General features: G+C 52.4%; 1 protein-coding gene across 1 annotated transcript in view; it reads right to left on the bottom strand.

Annotated features, from left to right (window-relative positions):
• The window catches only part of KMT2A (lysine methyltransferase 2A), a 131227-nt gene that overhangs the window by 21097 nt on the left and 84831 nt on the right, over positions 1-25299 (bottom strand). The window contains exons 15-27 of the mRNA XM_066606047.1: positions 24848-25032; positions 23738-23911; positions 22175-22285; positions 21588-21661; positions 20151-20338; positions 18748-18848; positions 14205-14342; positions 13963-14121; positions 12544-12661; positions 9654-9732; positions 8591-8757; positions 7513-7689; positions 2192-6170 (exon numbers count right to left, since the gene is read on the bottom strand). Of these exons, the coding sequence (XP_066462144.1) occupies positions 2192-6170; positions 7513-7689; positions 8591-8757; positions 9654-9732; positions 12544-12661; positions 13963-14121; positions 14205-14342; positions 18748-18848; positions 20151-20338; positions 21588-21661; positions 22175-22285; positions 23738-23911; positions 24848-25032 (5650 nt within the window). The remainder of the gene's footprint in view (positions 1-2191; positions 6171-7512; positions 7690-8590; positions 8758-9653; positions 9733-12543; positions 12662-13962; positions 14122-14204; positions 14343-18747; positions 18849-20150; positions 20339-21587; positions 21662-22174; positions 22286-23737; positions 23912-24847; positions 25033-25299) is intronic.

The following is a 25299-nucleotide window of genomic DNA, read 5'->3' as shown; positions in this document are numbered from 1 at the left end:
TTAACCCCGTGAAGACCAGGGACAATGCTTTCATTTGGCCTCCTTGCAGTCCAACAGCCATAACTTTTTTTTAGAGGTCACACAGTTACCTGCGCTTACAATTGCGCTGTTTTCTGTCTGCCATATGCTCTGGCCACACCCACTCCCACACAGCCACGCCCACTTTTCAGAAAGCAGAAGAGTTGAAGATTTTAATGTAAATCTAAGGTGCAACAAAGTTTGCAACTTGTCTTTTTACACCAGAAAACTAGCAGAAAATCACTAATAAATCCCCCAAGACGTTTTATTGGCAGCTGAGGCCGGGAGCAGTGCATTGTGGGAGCTCCGACAGCAGAAAGAATCTAAACCTCTGAACAGGAACTAAGCAGCGGCGCTGAGAACAAGTATCCGAGGGGTTCTGTGGGAGGTCATCAGTATCTGCTCAGTGGGGGCCACCGCTCAGGAGCCCCGCGGCCAGGCGCACTGATGCATGGTATAGCAGCTGAGGCCGCAGCCCCCCGATCACCAGCGCCCTCCCACCCATCAGCTGATGGAGGTCCTGACTGATGGCCCCCCACTGATCAGACACGGATGCCCCATTTAAGGGTATCTCGTTGGCGTCCTGGAAGCCCCTTAGAGCGCAGCGGCCCTTAATGTACAGAAGAGGATTTGAAGCGTTTTGCAGTATTCTATCGGCCGTTCTGCCCACTTCTCCTAAATCCCTCTTTTGTTATGCAGCTCGGTGAATGCGCCGGTAGACGGAGCTAGGGGAATCCGTATTCGCCTCCGTGCAGAGCAGCAGGGGGCGCTCCGGCTGGGCCGCACCCTCTCTATAGAGCGGCCGCAGACACGTTGTTCCCACTATTAAGAAACGCTTGTTTTCTATCTTTTGGCCCTTTTGGCCCCTGCGGCCTCTTCTGACACGGCGTAGCGGAGGGGGGAGTCTGCAGGCAGCATGGACGGGGCATGCTAACGCTCACTATCACATTCCCCGTGCTCCGGGGTAAACACAGAGAATGGGTCCAAGCACTTCTCATACTTTGGATTTAAGTTGCCATTTCAATCAGAAGGCGTTGAGCCGTGATTGGGGGTTACCCCTATTCTGTCACATCAGTGGACTTCCTCAGCGACCTCGAGAACGAGACGGGTGCATCCTGCAGCGAGAGCAGCGTCGGGCACACGGGCGCCGCCGCTCCATTCATTTAAGTGGGACCTGGGACATAGCTGAGGAGAGGCGGCACACATTCATCCTGCCACCCGCTGATCTGAGAGCCGTCTAGCCCGTGGATGGGGGTCAGCATGGGTGACTTATTCCAGGCTCCTCTGGGAAATGTATGCAAATAGGAATATAGACAGATGCCTCTACAGCGCCACCTATCAGAAGGCAGCATTCCTGCAAGTCAATGATAGATTCTTCAACAATCCTTGTAACAATGCTGGGAATACGAGCCAACGTCAGAGTCTTCGGGTGTACAGACTGCTTCAGGATTGTTGCCCCTCATCAGTTGCAGCAGGTTGCCGGCTGTGTGAAGGGAATATGATGGGGCAGAGAGGGTCCGGTTTTTCTCTTAAGGAGAACCCCTAGAAGAAGACTTATTTAATACTCCTCTGGGAAATGTATGCAAGCGGGAAACGGGAATGTCTCTATAGCGCCACCTACTGGAAAGCAGCATACCACACTCAGTGAGTGCTCTGCCCAAGTGGATGCTTTACCCCTCCCGCCCCCATCGTAGACCTACTGGCGGTCGGTACGCTTCGCTCTTCCTTCTGGGGACGACTTTGGCTTTGGCTCGTATTCCCATCATTGTTACAAGACCCGCTAAAGAGGTCAGACGACCTGCAGGAACGGTCAAATAGGTGGCCTGATGGATGGGGAGAACGGGGAATCAGCAGGACGCCTTTAAATTAGCAAACAGTCCGACTCCAATCACACAGAGCGGCCTTACCGCTTCCAGTATTTTATACCGCAGCAGACTACCGTATGTGGCGAGCGGGTGACATCCACATGCATCAGATCATATTGCGGCAGCGCAGTGACCTTCTATCTGCGGACCCTTTGCAGCGTGTAGTGCGAAATCTGCGCACAAAGCAGCAATGCTACAGATTCTGCCCCACTTGGTGCATTTTTAGCCACTATGGATTTCTTGCATGCAGCGCCCCCTAAAGACAGCCCAGTGATGGAAAAAGTCAAGAAACAAGAAGCACAGCATACCCCGCTAGAATGGCTGCCGCTGACTTGTCCTGCTGCCGTGCCACACTTGCCCCCTGGCCGGAGTGCGAGGACTTGTGCTTCTTCCTGCTCGCCTTGTCTGCGGAGCTCGCCTGCCGCTTTCCTTTGCTCTTTGTTTTTTGGACTGCGGAGGAACTTACTCTCTGTGGACCAGAAGTGGAAGATGATGTTGCCGAATTGACGGTTTTGCCCTCAGAGTCAGACGCTAGCAGGTGAGTTGGTGGTCTGTGATCTGAATTACCAAAGTCCGGTAGGATTGGAGGTCTGTTGCTGAGCAGTCTGTTCATGTGATGAGGAACCGGGAAAGGACAGTCCTGGTCATTTACGCTCTGGGCAAGAGTCATGCCAACAGACTGAGTAGTGGGCACAACACATATGCTAGAAGTGGTTGCCAACGTAGCTGTGGTAGGACTCTGAGAAAAAATGCCAGGCCCAGAGGAAAGTGCCACATGATTATCTTGTAGGCCCAATCCCTGTGGACTTGTCTTGATTAGAAAGTTACCAATAGACCCAAGTTCTGAAGGCCCTAAGATGCCCGGACTGGTAAGCGTGACGTGGTCACTTACAGGAGGAGGTGTGGCAGTCGTCTGCATGGACACAACATTCAGGACAGAAGAACCAGTTGCGATTGCCGGCACCTGACCAGTAAGATGGCCGTGATCCAAGCCAATCACACTGGTAGCCGTCCCTACAGAGTTGGATGCTCCTAGATTCTGTGGAAGCAGCGGCGTCTGATCGAAGTACATGACACCAGACTTGGAACGCTTAATGATATTTGGAATACTGCGGTGGGATGCCGCACTTCCCAGACTGCCTAAGTCAATCAAACTTGGATGGTTTGGTAAACTTCCGGCAAGCTGTGGGGCGGTGAAGTTAATCAGTGTCATATTTGATACAACTTCAGGAGGGTGCCTTAAAGCAGGGGCAACAGAAGGCGCCAGTTTTTTGTTTTTCTTGGTGTGCAGACGTGAGATCTGCCTCTTCTTACTCATGCCAGAAGTTTGAGGATTGGATGCGCTACCCAAATCCGACCTTTGTCCTGATTCGGAGACCAAGAGTTGCGGTTCAGTTGTTGGCTGCACCCCAATAAGAAGACCTGAAGGCTGGTTAGTGAGGCCTGGCAAAAAGGCAGCCTGTGGGGTTGCTGGAAAGGGTTGAAGGTGCGGGTGGTGAGGCATCGGTAAAAGCCCCTTGCCAGCAGGTGGAAATGGCGATGTTAGAGTCGGATTGAGCGTGGTAGCTAGAGTTAGGCCGGCTCCCATGGAACTCAGCACCGGCACATCTCCATCCATACGACCGGCGCCAGAAGGTACAGACGACGTCAGCTGTATTTTTTGTGTAACACCATTGGGCAAGGTTTGCAGCACATAAAGAGGCTGCATATTCTGATTGACCACAACTACCTTCTCAGTAGTAGATTTGAGGTGGGGGGGTGTGCTCTGTATGGCAGCGTTCGGCATTTGTGAGGGACCAGGACTCTCAGAGGTGCTCGGGATATATTTTTGGTTTTGGATTGGCACAGTGGGAGACACTGGCACTTGCAGATTTGGTGTACTACTATTTCGTGTCAGTTCCTCACCTGCTGCATGGTCTACCTGCCCACAAGGAGAGCTAGAAATGTGCTCAGAGTCTAAATGCCCTGCGATAAATCTATCAGGCGTCATGTGTCGTTCTGGCGTTCTATCCACACTCTGAGCCAGGAGGTCTGAATCTCCCTCACCAGATGCCACAGGCTTTTCTGTCACCGTTACTCTCTTTTCACCTGTGTCTGGAGTTGGTAAAGACAAAAGGGAACGGTCGTTGGGTGTAGACAATTGGGAATCTGGGATCACACCAAGTCTGCTATGATTCTGACTTGGAAGAGACGGGCTGCGAGTGGTCAAAACGGAAAGATCAGATGGCAGCTCAAGTGGAAGTTCGAAGGACTCCTCTGCCGACATGGTAGACGGGACGGTGCCGTCCACCGGTTCAGATGATGGAAGCTGCTGCGAAAATACCTCAAACAAGCCCATATCTTTACCGCGGTTAGTATCCAGCCCCAGGCCATCCCCCAAAGTAAGCAGCTCAGATGAGGAGGACTCGGGGCTTTCTCCTAGCGCTTGCATGGCTGGGGTATTTTTCAATACAAAGTCCATAATGTCAATGGGAAGGATGTTCCCGCAGTCGTCGCTGTTGTTATTGTCAGAGTCGGACTTCAGCAGCTCGGTGTTAAAGGTATCCAGCAGAGTTTTATCGGCTCCGCCATGACTTCGTCGGGGAGTGTCTAGGCTGAGTTGAGTCTCTAGTGAGTCTTGCTTCACGGGATGACAGCTTTCCATTTTAGCATCGGCTCCCTTGCTGCCTTTACCTGTATGAGATTTTTCCAACTGTTCGTCTGATGCAACCAACTTTTCTGCTCCGTTCTGCTTACTGCTCCTCTTTCCCGTATGTCCAGATTTGCCGGTGGTGGTGGTGATGCTTGCATCGCTTTCTGTGCCATCATCTACTCCGTCCAGTTGAGGGATTCTGTGAAGTTTTCGGTCATCTTCTCTGAACAAGCTGCGTACGCCCAGCCGGTCATCGGCCGCAGCAGATACTACAGTTCTTGAGAAGTTATAATAATACACGTCATCCTCCTCAGATGAGCTCAGGTCATCAGCGCCGTCTACTTGGCCCTCAGCGGATCTTTTTCCACGCTTCTTTCCCGGCGTGCTGCTGCAGAAGGGTAAGTCTTCCTCTCCGTAAGAACGTACACCGTAGAGAGGCGTCAAGCCAAAGAACATGTTGGATCGCGCTCTGGCACTTCTCCTGGGATAACGTCTTTTGTATGAACCATCTTCCTGAGTCTTGCTACCGTCTTGGAGAAGTACACTGGAGTCCTGAGCAGGGTAAGCGTTGCCAGCTTGTGGCTCGGAGTTGGTGTTTGGGCTTTGGTGGTTGGCAGCACTCTCATCAGTATTTTCAGGACTTTCTTGTGATTTTGTTATATTGGTCATCTCGTGGGGCGACATCTTTTGTTGGTCCAGCTTCCTGTCACTTGTATTGTCAATCGCCATCTTTGGCTTTATTGCTTTGCAAGGGCTCACCGCCGAGCTGTCACTTGCAGGACTTTCGGTGTTGGCTGCCGACTTCTCTACATTCTTGCTATGAGTTTGCATCTTAACACTTCCTGTATCTGCAGCTAAGTGATTCCCGTTGGCGTCCACTTTGCTCCGGCATTCTCCGGATAGGTGTTCGACGTCAGTTGTTGGTTTACTGGAATGTTTGTCTTTCGAGCTCTCCAGCGGCTGACTCTTGGACTTTGGCCGTCGCTCTTTGGTCACTGTAACACCAGGATTACCGGAGGGTAAATGGGTCTCTTGAATCTCCTCTGAGGATGGCGCTCTCTCAGCCTGAACAGCATCCGTATTTGGATCGTTTTCCCTCTTTATTGCCCTTTGGTGCTGATGAGAAGCGATTGATTTTGAGCCATGAACTACTGAAGAACAGTCCTTCACAGAGCCAGCTCTGCTTGTGCTAGAGTCCGTGGTGGAGACCCCCTGCGGCTGAGCGGGGACCTTAGTGCTTAGCTGATTAGTAGAAGATTCAGACGACCTTGGAGTTAAAGACTTTATTTTCTCAATTTTGGGACTTTTTGATACCCCTTCCAGTGAGCCCGCTCTCCTGGTTTCTAATGGTTTGTCCACTTTTGTCCCTGGAATTCGGTGCCCGTTGCTGGGTACGCAGTTACTCTGATTTACTGAATTTGAAGGGGGGCCTCCTGGTTCTGTGTTTGCAGATCGGTGGTCCGCCAGTACCGCCGTCATGTCTGGTTGGGATGCAGCGAGCCTGGCTGCCTCAGTATGGGAAGCTGATATCACACGTGGCTTTGGAAGCTGCGGAGATGTGGAAGAGGCGCTGTGCCTGCGAGAACCTATGCTACGAAGCCCAGAGGAGAGGACAGGGTCTCCAACCGTCACAATTTCATGTGTAACCGGACTACCTGGAAATAGAAATGAAGAACGTTAGTGAAAATAGCAGAATGTCTTACAGATAAAGTGCCGTCAGCGAAGCGCGGGGTTTGCATTGGAGCTCCTGCATTTGCCATTACAGGAAGGCCATGACAAGTTACACTATAGCAGCCGACAGCCGGGCAAGGTGCCATATGGCAGATGCAGTCATGCCACGATCCGGGGTGTTACGGTTTAGACAAATATAAGGAGTTGTGCTCCCAGTCTTTGCTTATGACCAGCTGCCACCCAACCGCTGCAGCCAATCAGAGGCCACGGCGGTTACATACCATTCTCCAGGCATCATGGCTTCCAGCATCTGAGCTGTGATACCAGGAGGAGGGCACATGGCCAAATTAAAGGCTGCAGCGGTCTTACACTAGCCATTCATAAACAATGACCAGAAGTACTGTGGGAGTCGATCACCGGGAAATGAATGGGTGACAACGCTGGCTTTTATTGTTTTAACATATTTGGAGCCATTAAAAAAAAAAAAAACCCTTCCACACCCTTTAATGGCTTAAAAATGGGAAGCAGTTCCTTTCCTTCATCCCATGTGCTCCAAAACTGTGGACATGGCCTATTGCCCAACCTATTTCCATACCAGCCCATAGAGAAGATCATACCTATACAGTAAATAATAATTGGCCAAAGCCATATAAAGATATCGCACACAGCTGTGATTAATAATAAGGCTCCGCGGCACGAGGGCACCCGATCCAAACACTACTGGATAGGGAGTATGACGGGTGACTGGGACTCTCCTCATTGATGTCCCCCCGTCAGGTTCTGGGTGCTCCCCGCTGGAGATCAGTACACCACCAATGATCAAACGGAGGTCTTTATTACGATAACTATCCCTTAATTTCCAGTATAATCTTCCCTTAATCTTCCCCTCCCCGTCCGCCGCGCACGCAGAGGAGTAATGGGATTATGGTTGACAACATTAAATTAGACCCCACAGATTCTTGATTCCAGACATAATGGAAGGGACAGAAGTGACGATGAACGTCCACTTGGTGTCTGTGCCATAAGATATAGCATCCGCTAGAGCGGCTGAAGTCCGTCACGGCCACCCATATATCCTGCCTGGAGGCCCCATCCATCCTACACCCCATGGATGCCTCCCGATAGTGTCTGCTCTCTGGTGAGCCGGTGCGTAGTAAGAGCAGATACTGGCTTGGAGCAGCCAAGGATGTGTCTGCTGTATAATCAGGACGTCGCTCGCTCGCTCAGATGAGAATCGGCTCATCTAAAAGGACGGCAAGAAAAAGAATCGCTGCAGCAAAAGCAACTACCTGGTCTAGAGGTAAGTGTGCGCTCCTGTGCAAATACCTGCTGATGGAAGCGGACGAGGTCCAGGAAAACGCTGATTAGTGGAGAATCTGTGTGTGCGGACGCGCCCCACGCTGGGCAGTCGGGGAGGAAGCCAAGTCCTGGAAGCTAAAGGAAGAGGTTCAGGGGAAGGGAGGGCAGCCGTATCTGCAGGCTTTACTCTGTGGGTGCCGGGCTCTACAAGGGAGACAGAAGAAGTAGATTACTCTGATATCACACCATAATAAGCATAGACTTTTGGACGAGCGGCTTCCCGGGACCTTGACCTTGGTGCCAGCTTCCGGGTGTATGGGCCAGTGGAAGTCAAGTGACCGCTGTGGTAGTCATCATCCCCTGCACTCCTGGCATCTGCGCTCACATCCTGGGCACCGTGATGCTAGGTGTTTGGCAGCAGCGGTCACCGGATTCTGCCGGGCCATATACCTGGAGGCTGGCCCCGGGGCCGTGGAGGCCACTCAACTGTGCTGTGGGGGGCTGAGGTGAGGCAAGTATGCCCTATTCTATGGTGGACCCAACGCATTAATGACAAAGCCCCTGTAAGGTTCCTGCACTAGGTGTAGTTCACTTGCCTGACGTTGACACCTTTGAGGAATCGTGTCGGCGAATTGAGCCTATTGTGTTAATTTACTACAACTGGAGGAGGGAGGGAAGAGGTCATTGTTGGATCTGCCTCGTCTTCAAGGATGCCACAGGAAGTGGTGAGACGTACCGAACCAAGACTTCTTCTGTCTGACCAGTTGTAAACGTTTACTAGGACGACAATCTCTTAGCACAATGTCGCCCAGGCCGCCATCATCTCTGCGGTTCTGTTACTAAGGAGGGAAGATGAACGGCATTGAACACCTTCAGTGTGTGTGACTAAGGCAGAGCACCACCGTGTGACGCAACTCCCGGGCTGACGCCGTTTACTTCAGTACCTCACCGGGGCGAATCCATTCTGGAAACACATTAGCAATTGGCAAATGACCTTAAGCCTAAGGCAGAGCCGAGCCGTCTACTTCATCCGGGGAGTCGGGCCACGGATTCTGCTAAACTCCATTATGTCCTTTCTGCCGTTGCGACGCTCTTGGGGTCTCACCTTGTATGTCCTCCCGCAGCAGACGGTGAGCGATGGTGCGGTTTTCCACGTGGTGAACGGTGCTGTTGATATCCGTCTCGGTGGGAGGCGGCCGGCACTCCAGGATTTTGCATGTATAAACACAACGCTTCCTGGCGTCTGTAGTACTCCAGTACACGCGAGAACATCTAGACAGAGGAGGTGGGGAAGAAGAACTGTAATCGCCAGAAACCAAAGTCTAACGAGCCGAGGAGCAGCAATGATTTGTACCTCTTCAATCAACGCAGACTTACTAAAAGGGACGGTCTGTCAGTGCTGGACACTCGCTTCGCCCAACCCCTCCAGCGCCCGCTACCCCAAAGCACAATGAGGACATCCCGACCCTGGTACACCGAGTGAAAGGGCTGCAATCTGCACGGCTGCTGCCAGGTATGGAGCGGGCATGGCTCCCGACCCCGCTAGATATGCCACCTGCGACCAACGGCCACACATTTACAGAAGGGTTAACCAGTGTGCACCGTCTACCACAACTGTATGTGCATTACTGCTGGGCGCTGCAGGAGGCCGTTACTGTGTTATAGGACCCCTGGCTATACGAATGAAGGGACTGCACAAGGAGCCCTCCCAAACCATGTAATCTGCCATGCCCTGTGATCACTAGCATTACAATTAAGGCACCCTACAAGGATATAAAAAACACTAAATAAGTTTTACAAAAAACTAAAAACACAGAAAAAATGGTTTCTCTCTACAAAAACAAAGTTATTTTATTGTGCAAAAAGTGGAAATCCCTAAATAAAACCATCGTAACCGTACCGACGCGCAGAAAAAACCCCACGTCATTTATGCTGCACGACCAGCGCTGCAGAACAACCAAACGGTCAGAATTGATGGGAACAGAAAAAAGTTATTCCGTTTGCAAAGCGGAGATGAAAATCCCCCAAATTCCTCCCATCCGTGGGACAAACAGACGTGGTCACTGAGGGGTTAAAGGGTCGGAGGCAAAGGATTTTGGCTGTGACCATACAGACTGTGTCCCGAGGAAGAAGAACCTCCCTGCTTGTGGATCTACAGTTCCACTTACTGGTAGCCGACGGGGAAGAGCTTCTCCTCGCAGTCCGATAAGTCGTTGAGGATGCCGAGACAGTCCACGGTCATGGAGCCTGAGGAGAAAGAACACGAGTTACAGAAGTGATGGGAGACCTGAAGACGGCGGAGTGCAACGACAAGACTGAAGGGAAGCAGCAGAGCTACGGAGCAGAATTACAGCGCTTGTCCGGGACTTTACGAGAACTGCCTACCAGCAGGGAGCGGTGACGGTCACACGAGCGCCCTCCAGGGTTGGGGTTTGTATGCAGTGTATGCCGGCCGTCTCTGACAGCTGACATCCACTAGATATGGCCGCGATCAGGTGGAGTTCGTCCATCCCAAACAGCCCCGCCACAATGAGTTTGGAAGGTGCTGTTTGGTTGCCATAGTAACCCACGGGCTTCTGAAGTCCCCCAGGGCTGCCATGAATGGAAGCCCCTTAAGGCGTGCCTGTGGCAGGTCTAAATAGATGGCCTGTCAGTGCGGTATTACATTATACTGTGTGAGCGACCGCAGGAACACGTGCCCTACGGGGACTGAAGAAGAATAAAAGCAATATCTATAATAAAACATAAAAGCATATTCGGCATTGCTGCATCCCTCAACGTCCGATCCACTAAAGCAATGATTATGCGCCCCACATGGCGAACCAGCTCAGAAAAAATACTCAATGCCGGAATTACGCGTTTTTGGCCAACACACCCCTAAGAAAAAAATGTAATAAACGGTTCCCCAATAAAATAACCCTCACGCAGCCAGACTCCGAGTCGCCGGAGGACACGACGACCAGACTGCGAGTCGCCGGAGGACACGATGACCGGACTCCGAGTCGCCGGAGGACACGACGACCAGACTGCGAGTCGCCGGAGGACACGACGACCAGACTGCGAGTCGCCGGAGGACACGACGACCAGACTGCGAGTCGCCGGAGGACACGACGACCAGACTGCGAGTCGCCGGAGGACACGACGACCGGACTGCGAGTCGCCGGAGGACACGACGACCGGACTGCGAGTCGCCGGAGGACACGACGACCAGACTGCGAGTCGCCGGAGGACACGACGACCAGACTGCGAGTCGCTGGAGGACACGACGACCAGACTGCGAGTCGCCGGAGGACACGACGACCAGACTGCGAGTCGCCGGAGGACACGACGACCAGACTGCGAGTCGCCGGAGGACACGACGACCAGACTGCGAGTCGCCGGAGGACACGACGACCGGACTGCGAGTCACCGGAGGACACGACGACCAGACTGCGAGCCGCAGATTTTCACCATGTAATGCGAGCAGATAATGCTTGGACAGATCAGTGACAAAAAAAGACCTTGAGGCAAATAACACGACGGCCGATACTGTCAGAGCGGATACTGGCATGGATATCACACAACTGAAAGAAGCAAAACCGAAAAACATGGAGGAGCTCGCCTTCGGGGTCGCTGAGGGATGTGAATGAGTAAACAGCCAACAGCAGCAGCTCTCGTGGAGGGGTCACACTATGGCTGGCGGGTCACAAACTGGTGTTAGACCATCCCTCCTTTTCCTATGAAGGTCGGGCATACAAAAGGATAGTTGTCTCCATGCTGTTTGCCCTCCTCGGTGGGGTACCAGTGAGGTCTGGTGCCAACCCTGTATTCCCGAAGGTAGTCGAAGAACAAGGACCAACGACCGGTAACCGGGGTTTGCCGCCTACGGTCAGCGAGCTACAACTGATCAGATGGTGACTGCAGGGGGTATAGCTGGTGGGAGGAGCTAACACTTTGTGCTTAGTGTCGCCACCTAGTGGCAGCAGCTATACCCACAGTCTGAGCCGTGTCCCACAATGAACAAGATGTGGTTTTTATTTTTAGCTTTTTTTATAACCTATAAAAGCTGGTATTGTGTCACCCTGGGTGTGAAGCGCATGACTGCGGGGCCAGGCACCAGGCAGGTGATGTCTGCAGAGCCGGACAGGTGGGGATCACCAGCGCTGGGACGTAATGGATGAGTAATGCGCATTTTAGATTTCCCTTAGGATCCCAGACAGGCGCCGCAGGTTGCCATACGAGGTCACCGACGCTGCGACAATCTTACATAATAATGTGATGAATGTGCTGCTAGATATCCGGCTGGCGGCGCAGAAGGGCTGACTGCCACTAAAGCTGCCCCATCAACAGGAGTGTTCAGCGGAAACTCAACAACTGCCCCCCTTCCTCCCGATATCATCTCTCAGTGGACAGCCGCCCCACCTCTCCCCGCACACATTAGACCGCCATCTGGCTCCAATGCTAGCGGCGGGTTTGGATGGCGAGTCTATCGTGTGCGGGCACCACAGAGGACAGGCTGGGGCACATTTATACACCATTTACATCACTTTCTGCTGTTTAAGAGGAAGGTCACGACGTTTTCTGGGTATTTGCACAAACATTTGCAACTTACGTTTTTTTACGTTGGCCTCGGCGCCCGAGACGTAGTGGCGCCGCCTGGACCGTCAGACTTATGTGCAATTTACGCCATAAGACTGGTCGGACCTGGCAGTTGTGAGAAGGCGCACGGAGCCGCTGGGATGTGCTTCATGCATGAAGCCTGTGGAGATATTTAGTGCGCCGTCCGCCGCGGCAGACTCTATGAGGCCCGGCGTGTGTAATGGCATTAGAGCAGTGTTCCCCACCTCCAGTCCTCAGCGCCCCCCACAGGTCATGTTTTCCGGATTTCCACCGGTGATGTAATTATCATCCGTGCCTCACACATTGTGACGGGGGTTCTTACTATAAGATATCCTGAAAACGTGACCTGTTGGTGGTCCCTGAGGACTGGAGTTGGGACCCCTGCATTAGAGGACCCTGCTATAAAGCTGGCAGACCGGACATTTGTCTACGGCTCTGCTGGAGCTTCGGACCGCTCACCTATCATCATGTGGATGTTTTCTGGCTCCAGACCGTTCAAATATTTTCTGCGCAAATTAATCCCTTCAAAATCCACGACGACCCGTCTGAACACCTCGAAGTTGTTATCAGATACAACCTGGAAAGAAGAGCAGAAGCAGCAGCTGCATTCAGGCCGAGTGAAGCGGGACGCGAGCAGATTTATACTGAACTGAAAGCCTCCAGCTACACGAGAGCGCCACCCGCAGCAGTATCCTTGTATAACAAGAGGTTGTGTTAGTCTGTCCACAGGATGGGGCACTGCTCCCTGATGGGTGGGCTCAGTCCGCTGGGACCCTCACTGATCCTGAGAATGGCTGTCTGTGAGTCCGTGAATGACCAGAGCGGTGGTCGGACACGAGGGCTGCCACTTCATTCCAGTAGGTCCCGTGGAGATAGCCTTGGTCACGCGCTCCGCTATCTCTGGCGGACATAAAGAGATGAACCGATTGGCAGCGTGCATGTGTGACCATCGCTTTGTTCTTTCAGAGGAGCTCTGCAGGGCTGTTTTTGGGATCAGTGGGGGTCCCAGCAGGTCCCCACCAGTCAGTAAGTCATCCACTATTTGGGAGAGGAAGGGTATGGAAAGGGGTTGGAATTCAAGTCCCCCCCATAGCAGTAGCCACTACAGTTGGGGCTAGCTCTAAGCATGGCAGTTTAACTGCTTAAATACCTCGGGGTCAATGCTAACCCCAGCATCCAAGCGGTTGGCGGGGCGACGATGGAGTGCTTCCTTCCTATGGAGCCACCATGGGGTGCCGATTGGTTGCCACGGCAGCCTGAGGCCGTGTAATGTTCCCAGGACTGCCATGGACTTCATATAATGTCCCGCTAATCCGTCCTGCTTGTGATTGGCCGTTTTCTCAGTATGGAGTATAATAACTAGAAGACTTTCAGAGTGTGAGCGGGGCCTGCAGAGCATCATGTATAATGCTGGAAGCTGCAGTAACGGGCGGTAAGTTCTTACAAATCCGTTATAGACCGCAGATCTGTCACTACGTTATGCTAGCCCCAGCGATGGCGGACTACAGTATGTCAGGTGCCCTTTAATGGGCTGCTGACCAAAATACAACATTATGCAACACTGAAGGAGCCTTTGGGGACTTAAGATGTGAATAGAAGAAAGAAATCTTAAAAGTGCAAACAGATATGTTGTGGTCCTTAAAGTGAGCGATCTGCCCTAAAGTTATGGGATGGGAACGCTTCTTTGATGGGCATATGGATGATGGCGTCGTCCAGCAGATCGGCCCACTGCAGACCAGTGGTGGTCCTGCACCAGCCCCACAACACACAGCATACTACAATTTTGAGGCTTTTTTGGCTTTCTTTTTGCCCAGTAACATCATTCAGTAAGTTCCTTTAAGCTCGTCTCTTCCCAGTAAGACGCCCGCACATCCTCACCTCCCCCTTGATCAGGTCTCGGTGTTTCTGGCAGTAGACCTTCTTATCCTCTAGGAACACGCAGTTCTTCGTCCTGGAGCACATGAAGTGGTAATTACTGGTGCAGGACGTAAGGCAGCAGCCAACGGTGGCCCCCAACTTCTGGCAGTACTCGCACCTCTGGGGGGACGGAAGACAAGAGATGAGCCGCAGTGCGAACGCCGGGACAGACTCAGTCTTAGAAGGTGGAGGTGAAGCCTTACCAGCTGCTTGCCCCGGATCACTGCCATGTGCACATTCTTAAGGGAGCCGTCGTCATCCTCAAACACCTCCGCTGACCACAAGGCACAGTTAATGTGCGTCCACTCATCCTGACCGATGTACAGAAGACGCCCAGCATCCTGAAACGATGGAACTACTCAGCAGCCAGCGATTTAAAGCGCATGACAAAATGCATTCGACATCCCAAATCAGAAAGACGGTCGTGATGAGAGGTTGGCGTTACAGCAAACCATCACAGCCGGAAACCAACACCCAGGATTAGCAATTACTAGTGAAAATAAATGGTGTCTCGCTCACCGGGACTTTGGTCGCATCACCCCGCTATCAAGTCCACTGCATTTCCAGACACACACAATCCCAGTGGCTTCGTGGCTTGGTGTACAGATGCATCATCACCAGCAGTGGGCGCCTCACATCCGGATGAGCCGCACATGTGCCGATTCCGACTGAGGAACAGTCACATGGTCACAAGGCCGCCCATGGCTACCGACAGAGTTGCTGATGATGAACCCATGCATGGAGCTGCAAAGGCTCATGGGATTGTGTAAGTGACATCAGTGCAGTGGATTTAACATTGCAGCATGTGACCGCTCTAGGCGGATGAAATGGCGCATACTTTTAGCAGTAAATCATTTGCCCCTCCTACAGCCGTCAGCAAAAGAGAAAAACGTTCTGGTCTTAAAAGTATTTTTGCAAAAAAAAAAAAAAGTGTTTATATTGCACAAAAATAGTAAAAACTCTATAAACTAAGTGTTGTCACAACCGTACAGACCCGCAGAATGAAGGGAACATGTTTAGGACACTCAAACAACTACAAAAACCAATCCAAAAAACAAAAATCCCACAGCAAAAAGTTACTATGAGTCATTCAACACACTTTGTCACAAACATCGTAGACATGCGGCTCCATCTCTGATCTGTAATGATGAGTTGTGGTGATTAGATGGACGGTCACCGGAGGCCCTAAAACTGGTTCCCCCCTTGCCCTATAAGAGGCTCTTGGAGGTTCCTTGTGTGTAGTGACCTCTTCTTCTGCTTATTGACCACTAGACGCCTCTACGATGCAGGGAAGAGATGTCACCCCATTACCAGAAGGGGGCGCATTAATGGGGTGGGAGAAGCTGGATGGTCGTAGCGATGAATTGTCCCCCATCGGCCGTTCTGTCCAGACTGTTAGATGTTGGGACCAGTGGATGGGGGCACAAAATGTAACTGGGCTCAGGACGCCCCCTACAGACCACCAGTAGAGAGGAGCGTCTGACCAGACTGTTAGGAGGTGTTGGGACCAGTGGATGGGGACACACAAGGTGACTGGGCTCAGGACGCCCCCTAAGGACCACCAGTAGAGAGGATCATGTGACCAGACTGTTAGGAGGTGTTGGGACCAGTGGATGTGTGAGGGCACACAAGGTGACCAGGCTCAGGACGACCCCTACAGACCACCAGTAGAGAGGATCATGTGACCAGACTGTTAGGAGGTGTTGGGACCAGTGGATGGGGCACACAAGGTGACTGGGCTCAGGACGCCCCCTACAGACCACCAGTAGAGAGGACAGTCTAATCGTTCAAAAAGCACCAGCAGCTCCAACTGTTTCGTTGTCCACCACCCAGAGACAGGGGGCGCCATTATTACATCCCTGTGTCTGTTGGAACCATTTACAGGTTCTTGGCTGAAGGACATTTGACACTTTCCCACCGTTGCCTCCATTTGCATTGGTGTATTGGACGATGGAACTGGACTGCTATGGAGTGGAAGCGGGTTGTCTTCCAACGACTAATCCAGGTTTAGCATGGGCACTGACGATGCTCCGGTGTACTACAGTAAAGGGAGGCTTGACCAAGAGGGCTGCAAGCTCTGAGACTTGTAGACAGAAGATGAGCTGGGATATCTGGCATAGGGTTGAAGGGACATGACTGAAATGCATCTAGGACCGAGTTAAGGCCCAAAGGCAGAACTGGAACAAGATAGAGAGGAGCGGTATGGGCGACTCACTGTATGAAGGTGCAGATGGCGCTGGAAAAGGATGGACAGGGATGATACCAGTCCTATCACGGAGCTGAGGCCCAAGCCCATGTGTAGAGCTGCCGGGAGAAAAGAAGGCAGTCGGGAAAGAGAAAACTGCATGGGGTGAAGACTACGCTATTCGCACCAGAGGAAGAAAGCTTTCCACACCCGCGATAAACCGGAGAGGTGGAGGATTTCCCAGATTTCATGACAGTCTGCATGACAAGTTCAGTAAAACTCCCATCCCTCAGGATCGCAGCTTCAACCGCCACGCCATTACACTCCAGCAGAGGCGTCCCTGCAAGAGAAGATGGAAGGTGCTACAGAGAGTCGATGAGCAGTCTGTACCGCAATATGGAGCCCAGAAACATGAGGGGAAGACCTTCTGTCTGATCTTATTGAGAAAGCTGAGGAATGAGTGGGAAATATGTAGGGGGGCCCGAACTCTGTCCACTGAACTACGAGAGCGTCCACTGCCAGCGCTGGGGGAGTCTTGGACCTGGATATGAGGGTTGGAATTTCAATTGATTCCAGGCGCCATCATGTCCACGTCTAGGACCCCATCTGTGGCACAGGTCCTGAAAGACGTCGTGGTGGAGTTCCCGTTTTCTCCCTGCTTAGGAAGCATGCTATCCAGTTGTCCACGCCTGGTATGTGGACTGCTAAGTTGGGAGGCATGCTTCGGCCCATGCTAGGATTTCTTCCGCTTTCTCCATGACTGCTACGCTGCAGGTTCCGCCGTGATGATTTATGTACACATCAGCGTTGTGTTGTCGGTCTGGATGGACTAGGAACCCCTGGGCTCTGCAGGAGGGCGCATGGAGGCATGCGTCATTGATGATTGGCTCTGCAGGAGGGCGCATGGAGGCATGCGTCATTGATGATGGGCTCTAAAGGAGGGTGCATGGAGGTATGTGTCCTTGATGATGGGCTCTAAAGGAGGGTGCATGGAGGTATGTGTCCTTGATGATGGGCTCTAAAGGAGGGTGCATGGAGGCATGCATCATTGATGATGGGCTCTAAAGGAGGGTGCATGGAGGTATGTGTCCTTGATCATGGGCTCTAAAGGAGGGTGCATGGAGGTATGTGTCCTTGATGATGGGCTCTAAAGGAGGGTGCATGGAGGTATGTGTCCTTGATGATGGGCTCTGCAGGAGGGCGCATGGAGGTATGTGTCCTTGATGATGGGCTCTAAAGGAGGGCGCATGGAGGTATGTGTCCTTGATGATGGGCTCTAAAGGAGGGCGCATGGAGGTATGTGTCCTTGATGATGGGCTCTGCAGGAGGGCGCATGGAGGTATGTGTCCTTGATGTTGCACACCAGTAATTTGCCTTGTTCCATGGGTATGATGACCAACTTTAGGAGCTCCATGTGGAAATGTCCCTTTCACATATAGATTGAGCGGACTGACCCATCCTTCTTGGGAACAACGAAAAGGTGTGAATAAAAACCAGTGACATGCTGTGAATGTACGCGCGGCGATTACAGCCTGGGGAGTAGCTGGAATATCGCGTGGTCCCAATCATTCATCTGTGAAGGAGGCGTCAGAAGTTTGGAGGCCAGAAGAGACATGGGAAAACCAGATATCTCGGAAGCAGTGACCGGAGTGGGGGCCGCCCTTCATGTGGAGCACCTTGTGGCCGCGGCCTGGGAGCCTGTGGGCACGGATGTCGGGAGCTGAAGGAAGGTTCCTTCCTGTGATCCCGAGGGGTTTTCTTGATATCTGCAGTATGCTGATTGGAGCGCCGAATGGAACAAAATTGAGGGAGCCTCTTCTGAGAAAACCCTCTTCGCCAGACACGTAATGGGGTATGTGGGAGCACTTACCGCCCGTGGCTTCTGAAATAATTTCGGCCAGTTATGCGCCGAAGAGGCGAGAACCTACAAAGGGGAGTCCAGTTAAGGAACCTTCAGATGCTGCATCAGCATCCCAAAATTTCAGCCACAAGGTCCTTCGTGTTGCTTTGAATGCCGCCAAGCCCCGAGCCACCAGTCTGGCTGCATCCAGAGAGGCCTTGCAGAGGCCTCTGCCTACATGAATATCTGCGGAAGAACTGGAGAGATTGCCCAGGCGTAATTGCTTGACCCACTGAGACGTAGCCTTGCTGACCCAGGCAGGAATCTTCGTTGACCCCCTGGCTGGTGGGATTCAGAGTACTTAGTGCCGTTCTGTTCAGCTTTGTTTTCTTGGAGTCGTCCCCCCCCCCATCCCCCCCGCCTCCCCTCACGTGGGGCAATGGGGGAAGTTAGATCAACCCCGATCCCGGCTAGAGGGGAGAAAGGAAAGCTAATGACTCAGAGGAGACCTACAGAGCAGGAGGGTCAGCCGCCTACAGACACCAGGAGAAATGGATGGGCTCAGTGCCCGCAGGAGGGTATAGCTGGTGGGAGGAGCCAACTCTTCTGCTTCGTGTCGCCTCCTGGTGGCAGCAGCTACATCCCTGTGTCCCCCATGACACGGACGAGAAACATCTGCAGGGAATGTAAACTGCAGATAAAAAGCTCCTTAGATACTTACATTGGCATTGTCATCCCCGTACTTCAGACACAGGGCACACTGACGATTATCCTCCACGCCAGGCGGGGGCAGCACATCTGCATTCTCCTCCCTGCTGGGATCTAACATAAGAAAATCAATCACAAGTTCAGCAAATTTATGTAAACTGTCCCTTGGAAAGTCACTTGGTGCAAACTCCGCTTAGGGGCTCCTTCACACGGGGTACGCACAGGGCCCGCCCATCAGCCAATGTACTTGCACTATAAACGAGTACGTTTTGTGCGCATATCGCGCATCTTCCGGTACCTTCTGGCCATGCAGGGCAGGTTATTTTGCGCAGGGACACTACCACACCCCAATTTAAAAAGTTTTGCCAAATGAGGTCCAGATGGGTTTTTGGTCCTAGAATGGTGCAGCATATTGCGCATTTGCGCTCGTGTTGAGTGCGCCTCCCATAGACTGTTATGGGGACCTTTGGGGCGCAAATGCACACAAAAATAGAGCGTGCTGCGGGTTTTTGCAAGCTCAACAAAAAAGTAAAGAGAGCAAACCCACTGAAATCAATGAGTTCTATTCACTGACAAATATGCTAAAAGCTGAAAAATGGGACTGGGTGTCCAACACATTGTACTAAATGCCAAAGGTGAGGCATGAGGAGAAACCTTCAGAGAATTATTGATTCAGACGTACAGCTGGGTTGTCTCATGTGTTCTTTTGATTCGCTGACCTAAGAGTGTCACAAGGGGGTCCAGCCCGAGGGGGACATTCTTAAAGGGGTTTTCTGGGATTTAAATACAGATGACATATCATTGTGCTAACTGCCATAGGTCGGATGTCCAAAGACAAAAATCACACTTTGGTTTATTGCACCCTGGTGGCCAATCTAGTGAACTACACCAACTGCAATATGTTGTATGTCAACAGACCAATGAGAAACGGTCAAATCCCCTCTCTTTCTATAGGACGAATCAAGATGATGGGGCAAAATGGGGATGTTTCTGTCTCTCCTGTAAAGTGTGATAGACTTGACATACAACCTATTGCAGTTACCATGACGATATCCTGACTATCAGTCATCGATATCAGATTGGTGGGGATTATCCTCCTGGGACCCCTGCTGGTCAGCTGTTTTAAGAGGTCACAGTGCTGCAGCCTCGGTTTGTCCTTTGACCTGTTCATTGGTCACACGGCCTACGTGCCGCTCGGTCCTACTTAAGTGAATGGCAGTAAGCTGCAATACCAGACACAGACAGCGAGATGTACGGTGCTGTGCCTGGCATGCCCAAACGCTGCAACCTCTTTAAACAGCTGTTCTGCGGGGTGCCGGGAGTTGGACCCGCACCGATCGGATACTGCTGACCAATCCTAAGGGGAAGCCATCAGTATCTAAGTCCGGGTAAACCCCGCTGGTTCTGATTACACACCTGCAGCTTGTGGAGCCGGATGAGCGGGTGGAGGGGATTCAGGATCGCCCGGAGATTTGGGTTTTGGAGCTGGAATAATTTTCTTCATGAGCTGAGGCTGGACAGCCAGGCTATTCTCCCTCTCCTGCCACTGGGCGTAGTTGTGGTCCAGGGATGGCGGCAATACGGCGTTTGGTAACATGCTGCTACTGCAAGAAGACAGAACAACGTTATCATCCGGCCTGATGTGCGCCTATTCTGCACACTCCGAGTATTCCCCGGACTGGTATTTGCATCTTCGGATTCGGTCACCCAGACCTCTTATTTAAAAATAAGCAAATCTGTAAGATTTCCCCCGACTGCGGGCCGGCGCTGGCTGAACCTATCGACCTGCACTCCAACAGGGGTGGGAGAGCTGGACAGCGCCTCTTGTTGGTAGTCCGTGGTGGGATGGTTTATAGTAGAAGGCACATAGAGTGCAGAGAGATTATGGCGGTCACAAGAACGAGGAAACCCTGTCCCAATGTAGGGACATCAGACGAGAGCATGCATGGGGGAGAGCTGGGGAGCGTGGCCCCCAGGAGCAGTGCCAAGTAGAGAGAAAATAAGAATGCCTCCTGCGCTCAGGGTGACCCGTGTAGTGCCAACTGTGACTGCCCAGTGTCACGGACCTGGTCACTTTGTGCTTGTGCACCATCCACTGGAGCTCTGTGTAATAAGTCCTTGTATACTTCCCATAGAGGGCTCTGATGCAGTCTATCACATCCGTACACGTGTCATCCCTAGGCAGTCCAACTGGCACGGGTCACCCTGAGCGCAGGAGTCATTCCGGTTTCTCTATAATCGACCTGCACTTGCATTGAGAATACTGACAGATACGGCAGGATGTCATCATCTCGCATGTAGGGGATACAATGCTGTAGTCACAAAACCTAAAATGCCCATCAGCAGGGCGCCGGCCAACAAGTCCAGGATCCCCAGTGAACGCATCACTATGCTTCCTAAAGGGGTTTACGGGGCCACAACTATTGACCTGCCCTCAGGATAAGTCATCAATCGGCTGATCGCCCTGCCCGCTGTCAGTGTAACGGGTTACACGTGCGTCAAGGGGAGCAGCAGCAGAAGTGCCTTAGCTGACTTCACTCCCACTGAAGCCGTTACACTTCCATGGCCGACCACGGTGTTGGAGCTGTAATGGCCACTTCGGCCCCCATTGAAGCCAGCTAGAGGACTTCCATTGCCGTCCACTAAGACGCATGTCCAACCTGCTGCATTGACAGTGGGCAGGACAATCAGCTGATCGCGGGGAATGCCCAGCGATCAACTATTGATGGCTTATCAGGACAGGGCAGCAATAGTTCTTGCCCAGAAAGCCTCTTCAAGATGGAGGACAGCGAAGACATAAAAGGCAAATCTAAAAGAAGCTTACCTATTTAATGGACAAAACACACAACTTACTTGCTAGCAACCTTATTGGGTTCCCAGAATCTGGACTTCTTCACACTGAACCACGGGAACACACGCTCCATTTGCTAGAGAGAAAGAACGATATCTGATAAACGGAGGAGCCGTAGAATCTGCCGCCACCATCGCCAAAGAAGAACACCGCTCTCCCTGCCGCGAGGTCCGTCTGCTCCCCAACACCCCAAGGTCCGTCTGCTCCCCCCGCTACAAGGTCCGTCTACTCTCCCTTCCCCCCAAGGTCCGTCTGCTCCCCCCTCCCCCGTCGGACCCGATGACCCCGAAAGACCCGATGACCCCAGAGGACCCGATGACCCCAGAGGACCCAATGACCCCAGAGGACCCAATGACCCCAGAGGACCCGATGACCCCAGAGGACCCAATGACCCCAGAGGACCCAATGACCCCAGAGGACCCAATGACCCCAGAGGACCCAATGACCCCAGAGGACCCAATGACCCCAGAGGACCCTTCCAACTCTACCATCCTAGGATTCTATCATGCCTATCCTGAGGAGAAGTCATCAATAGGAAAAGTTCACGGAAGTCCTAGACGACCCCTTTAAGAAAGCAGAAGGTTCTCACCTTTGTGAAAAAGGATTTCACCATGCTGTTGGCTTTCTTCAGCTCCGGCTGCCCTCCATCTGCATTCATAGCTGCTTGAATGATCCGCACAATGTCATCACTCATCTCCAACTACGAAGAAGAAATGGCGCACATCAAGGACATGAGAGTGATAGAAGGCAACATGGCCACCGATAAAACAAGCTGCAGCAGCGGATGAACCCGAAGATGGTAGAAGAGAGACCTTCCGGCCGTGCCGCCGACCCCGGGGTGTCACTGTGCGCAGCAAGGGTGGACAAAGCGTAACATCTCCCCCTAAAGCCTCACTGATTCCTCCCCCGCCCCTCTCTAGGCCTGACCGCTGCCCAGTCCTAGGGCCCATGATGCACGGTTTCCACCGTTAACCCCTTCTTGCCGCAGCTCTTTTGGGTTAATGTCGCTGCCGGTGGGCTGGTTATCTTTGCAGGACGAGTTGCATCATTCAGTGGGATCAGGTAACGCACCAAACAGCGGACAGACAAGAACGCAGCGGCACACTTCTGGTAGACCGCACACACTTTGTCGCCGTCTTCTGACCCCCATGACCTACGAGGACTAAGTGTTGTGCGCGGAGCCCTGCAGTTTTCACTAATACTACGTTGTAGCTTTGGATGGCTTTTGATGCAATATCTCCCTGGACATGCAGCGCCACGACGGCGCACTTCTGGCATTGCGTATCCTATAGATTTATTTTCTCAAGCTGTTCACCGTGCGGCATTAATAATGTGATGCTCCTCCGGCACCCGAATCGTTGCGGGCGAGCAGGCAGGTACTCGGTACCTTTGTTTTGTTTCTTTAGTCTCCACAGCGGCCTTAAACCTGCAATCATTTCATCGCCCACTCAGTATCATGCAATAGTACTGTGAGACCCCAGGCTGCTATGACAAGAGGACGACCCCCCCCCCCCCTCTTCCCCCAATTACAACGCAGGGAGGCCGTCTGGGACTACGGAACGCAGATCGGGGCGCCTAGATGCCGGACTGAGATGACCGTGGCATTTAAAGGATTAACAGCCGAAGGGTGATCGCCACTGTTAGCTGTCAAAGATGGCTGCCACCCGCAGTGCAGGCTGCGCTTCCGAGCCCGCTGCATACAGACACCCAACGCCAGGAAGGGGTTAATGCAGATCCTTGATCCCAGGATCCGTCCGACTGCCAGCAGGAATCGGAAAGGAAAACGCTCCCCTTTATGGTAAACCAGTTGATGTCTGTCAGCGCGGTCTCAGCGTTCCTCTGGCTTTAGCTGCTCTGGATGGTCGTGGGCCGAGACTTACATCCACGCGTCCAACGCACAGGATATGAGTGATCGGTGGGGTCTGACTACTGGAACCCCCAATCACAGGTAGGTGGACTTTGTGTTCCCCTGTTGGAATAGAGCAGCAGTGTGGCTACTCGGCCGCCATTCCATATATACGGGGGGCACGGGACCCAGTTCTCACAGTCACTGGGGGTCCCAGCGGTCAGACCCCACAGATTAAACACTGATCCCTTATCAACAGGAGCGCAGCCTGACACAAATGCTTTCATTCCATCACTATCAACTTACCACAGAGGTGTACCTGCCGAGATCCATCTTCTTCTTCACCCCCTCCAGGTCCAGAGGCGGCTGCTCATCCTGCTTGCCCACCTGAATAAGGACAGGAGGGTCCGGACCTTCCGGGGAGCTGCGGGACGGCAAGTTTTCTTCTGGCTCTGGGTTTAAGTCAGGAGGTTTTGCTGACTAAGGAACAAACAGGACATTGTTGTATATATGTATCTCTAACCGCAGAACGTTTATAGCTTCTGGTGACAAAAGAGGAAGCGAGAGGGAAATCATCCATGAGAAGGACAAACTCATAAAACACATCATCATACATGACGCAATCCACTGGGGAGGTGAGGGGACAACGTGGATTTAAAGGGGCCGCACCAAGGCATTCCCTACCCGCAGGACAGAAAACAACTTGGGGATCTGCATACTGAGAATCACTACGATGCATGACCAGCGCCCTGTATGCAGCCTCCTCCTCACTGCGGAGTGGGGGGGGGCAGTAACCTCGCCGTGAGCACAACGGAGGACACGGGACCCCCTGAGGTCTCTGCCCTGAGACTCAGCAAGTTATCCCCTAGCCTGTGCAATCTTGGTACAACCCCTTTAATGCTTCTTTAGGGGATACATATAGGGCAGTGCAGGCAACATACTGAGATTGGAGCGGTCCATTAGGGTGAATATCTCTAATTGGTGTATATTAAAAAAAAAGGAGACCAGGCTTCAAAAAGTGAAACATTGGATTGTGCACAAGAGTATTTAAAGAGAAGCGGTCAGGCCCAATGACCAAATCTATGGGGTCACATGACAGGGCTGCCCAGTCCCAGGTTGTGCTGGTTATACTTGCTGGACTCCCTGTTCCTGCACTCCCAGAGAGCCGCCCCTCCGGCCGAGCATCGGACTCATCTCTGCGACCTGTTTACCTGAATGCAGAGAGGCAGCTGATGCAAAGACCAAGCAGTGGTTTCTGAGGCGGACGGCGAGAGAACAGGGAGTCCGGCAAGTAAAAAAGGCACAGCCCAAGACTCGGCGGCCCCTGACCTATGAGCCCACAGGCGCTCACATGACCTGATAAGTTCCCACTCTACACAGGTAAGGGGCTGTACAGAGCTGGACTTCTTGTCTCACCTGTCTGTAGCGCAGAAGATGGCTGGATGTCCGAGAGTTGAGCAGAGCGGTTAGCACGTACTTCAGAGAAGCCTGTAGCTCGCTGGTCAGCGCCAACCTCCACTCCGCAGGGTGGTGATCAGTGCAGTTTATACACGTGTAGGCCACGCTCTCCGGCAAGTTGGAAAGGATCTCATACATTTCATCTAAAAGAAAACACGTGTTAACGATCCACAGAGAGCAGTAGGGGGCGCACACGGGGCGCACACGGGAAGTACAGATTGTGTTGCAGAAATGCTGCAGGTTTCATAGTCTGTCCGTCCCACCATTAAGTGTGGTTTTTGTCGCAGCCGATACGCTGTGGACTTATTTTTGCTGCGGACGTCCAACCAGAAACAAAAAACAGATTGAAACTAAAACTTCAAACCCCCCGACTTCAGATACTAAATATGTGCATTACACAAACAGTAAAG

This window comes from Eleutherodactylus coqui, chromosome 6 (assembly GCF_035609145.1).
Source record: "Eleutherodactylus coqui strain aEleCoq1 chromosome 6, aEleCoq1.hap1, whole genome shotgun sequence".
NCBI lineage: Eukaryota > Metazoa > Chordata > Amphibia > Anura > Eleutherodactylidae > Eleutherodactylus > Eleutherodactylus coqui.
Note: the sequence above shows the minus strand (reverse complement) of the source record. Positions and strands in the feature narration are given on the sequence as shown.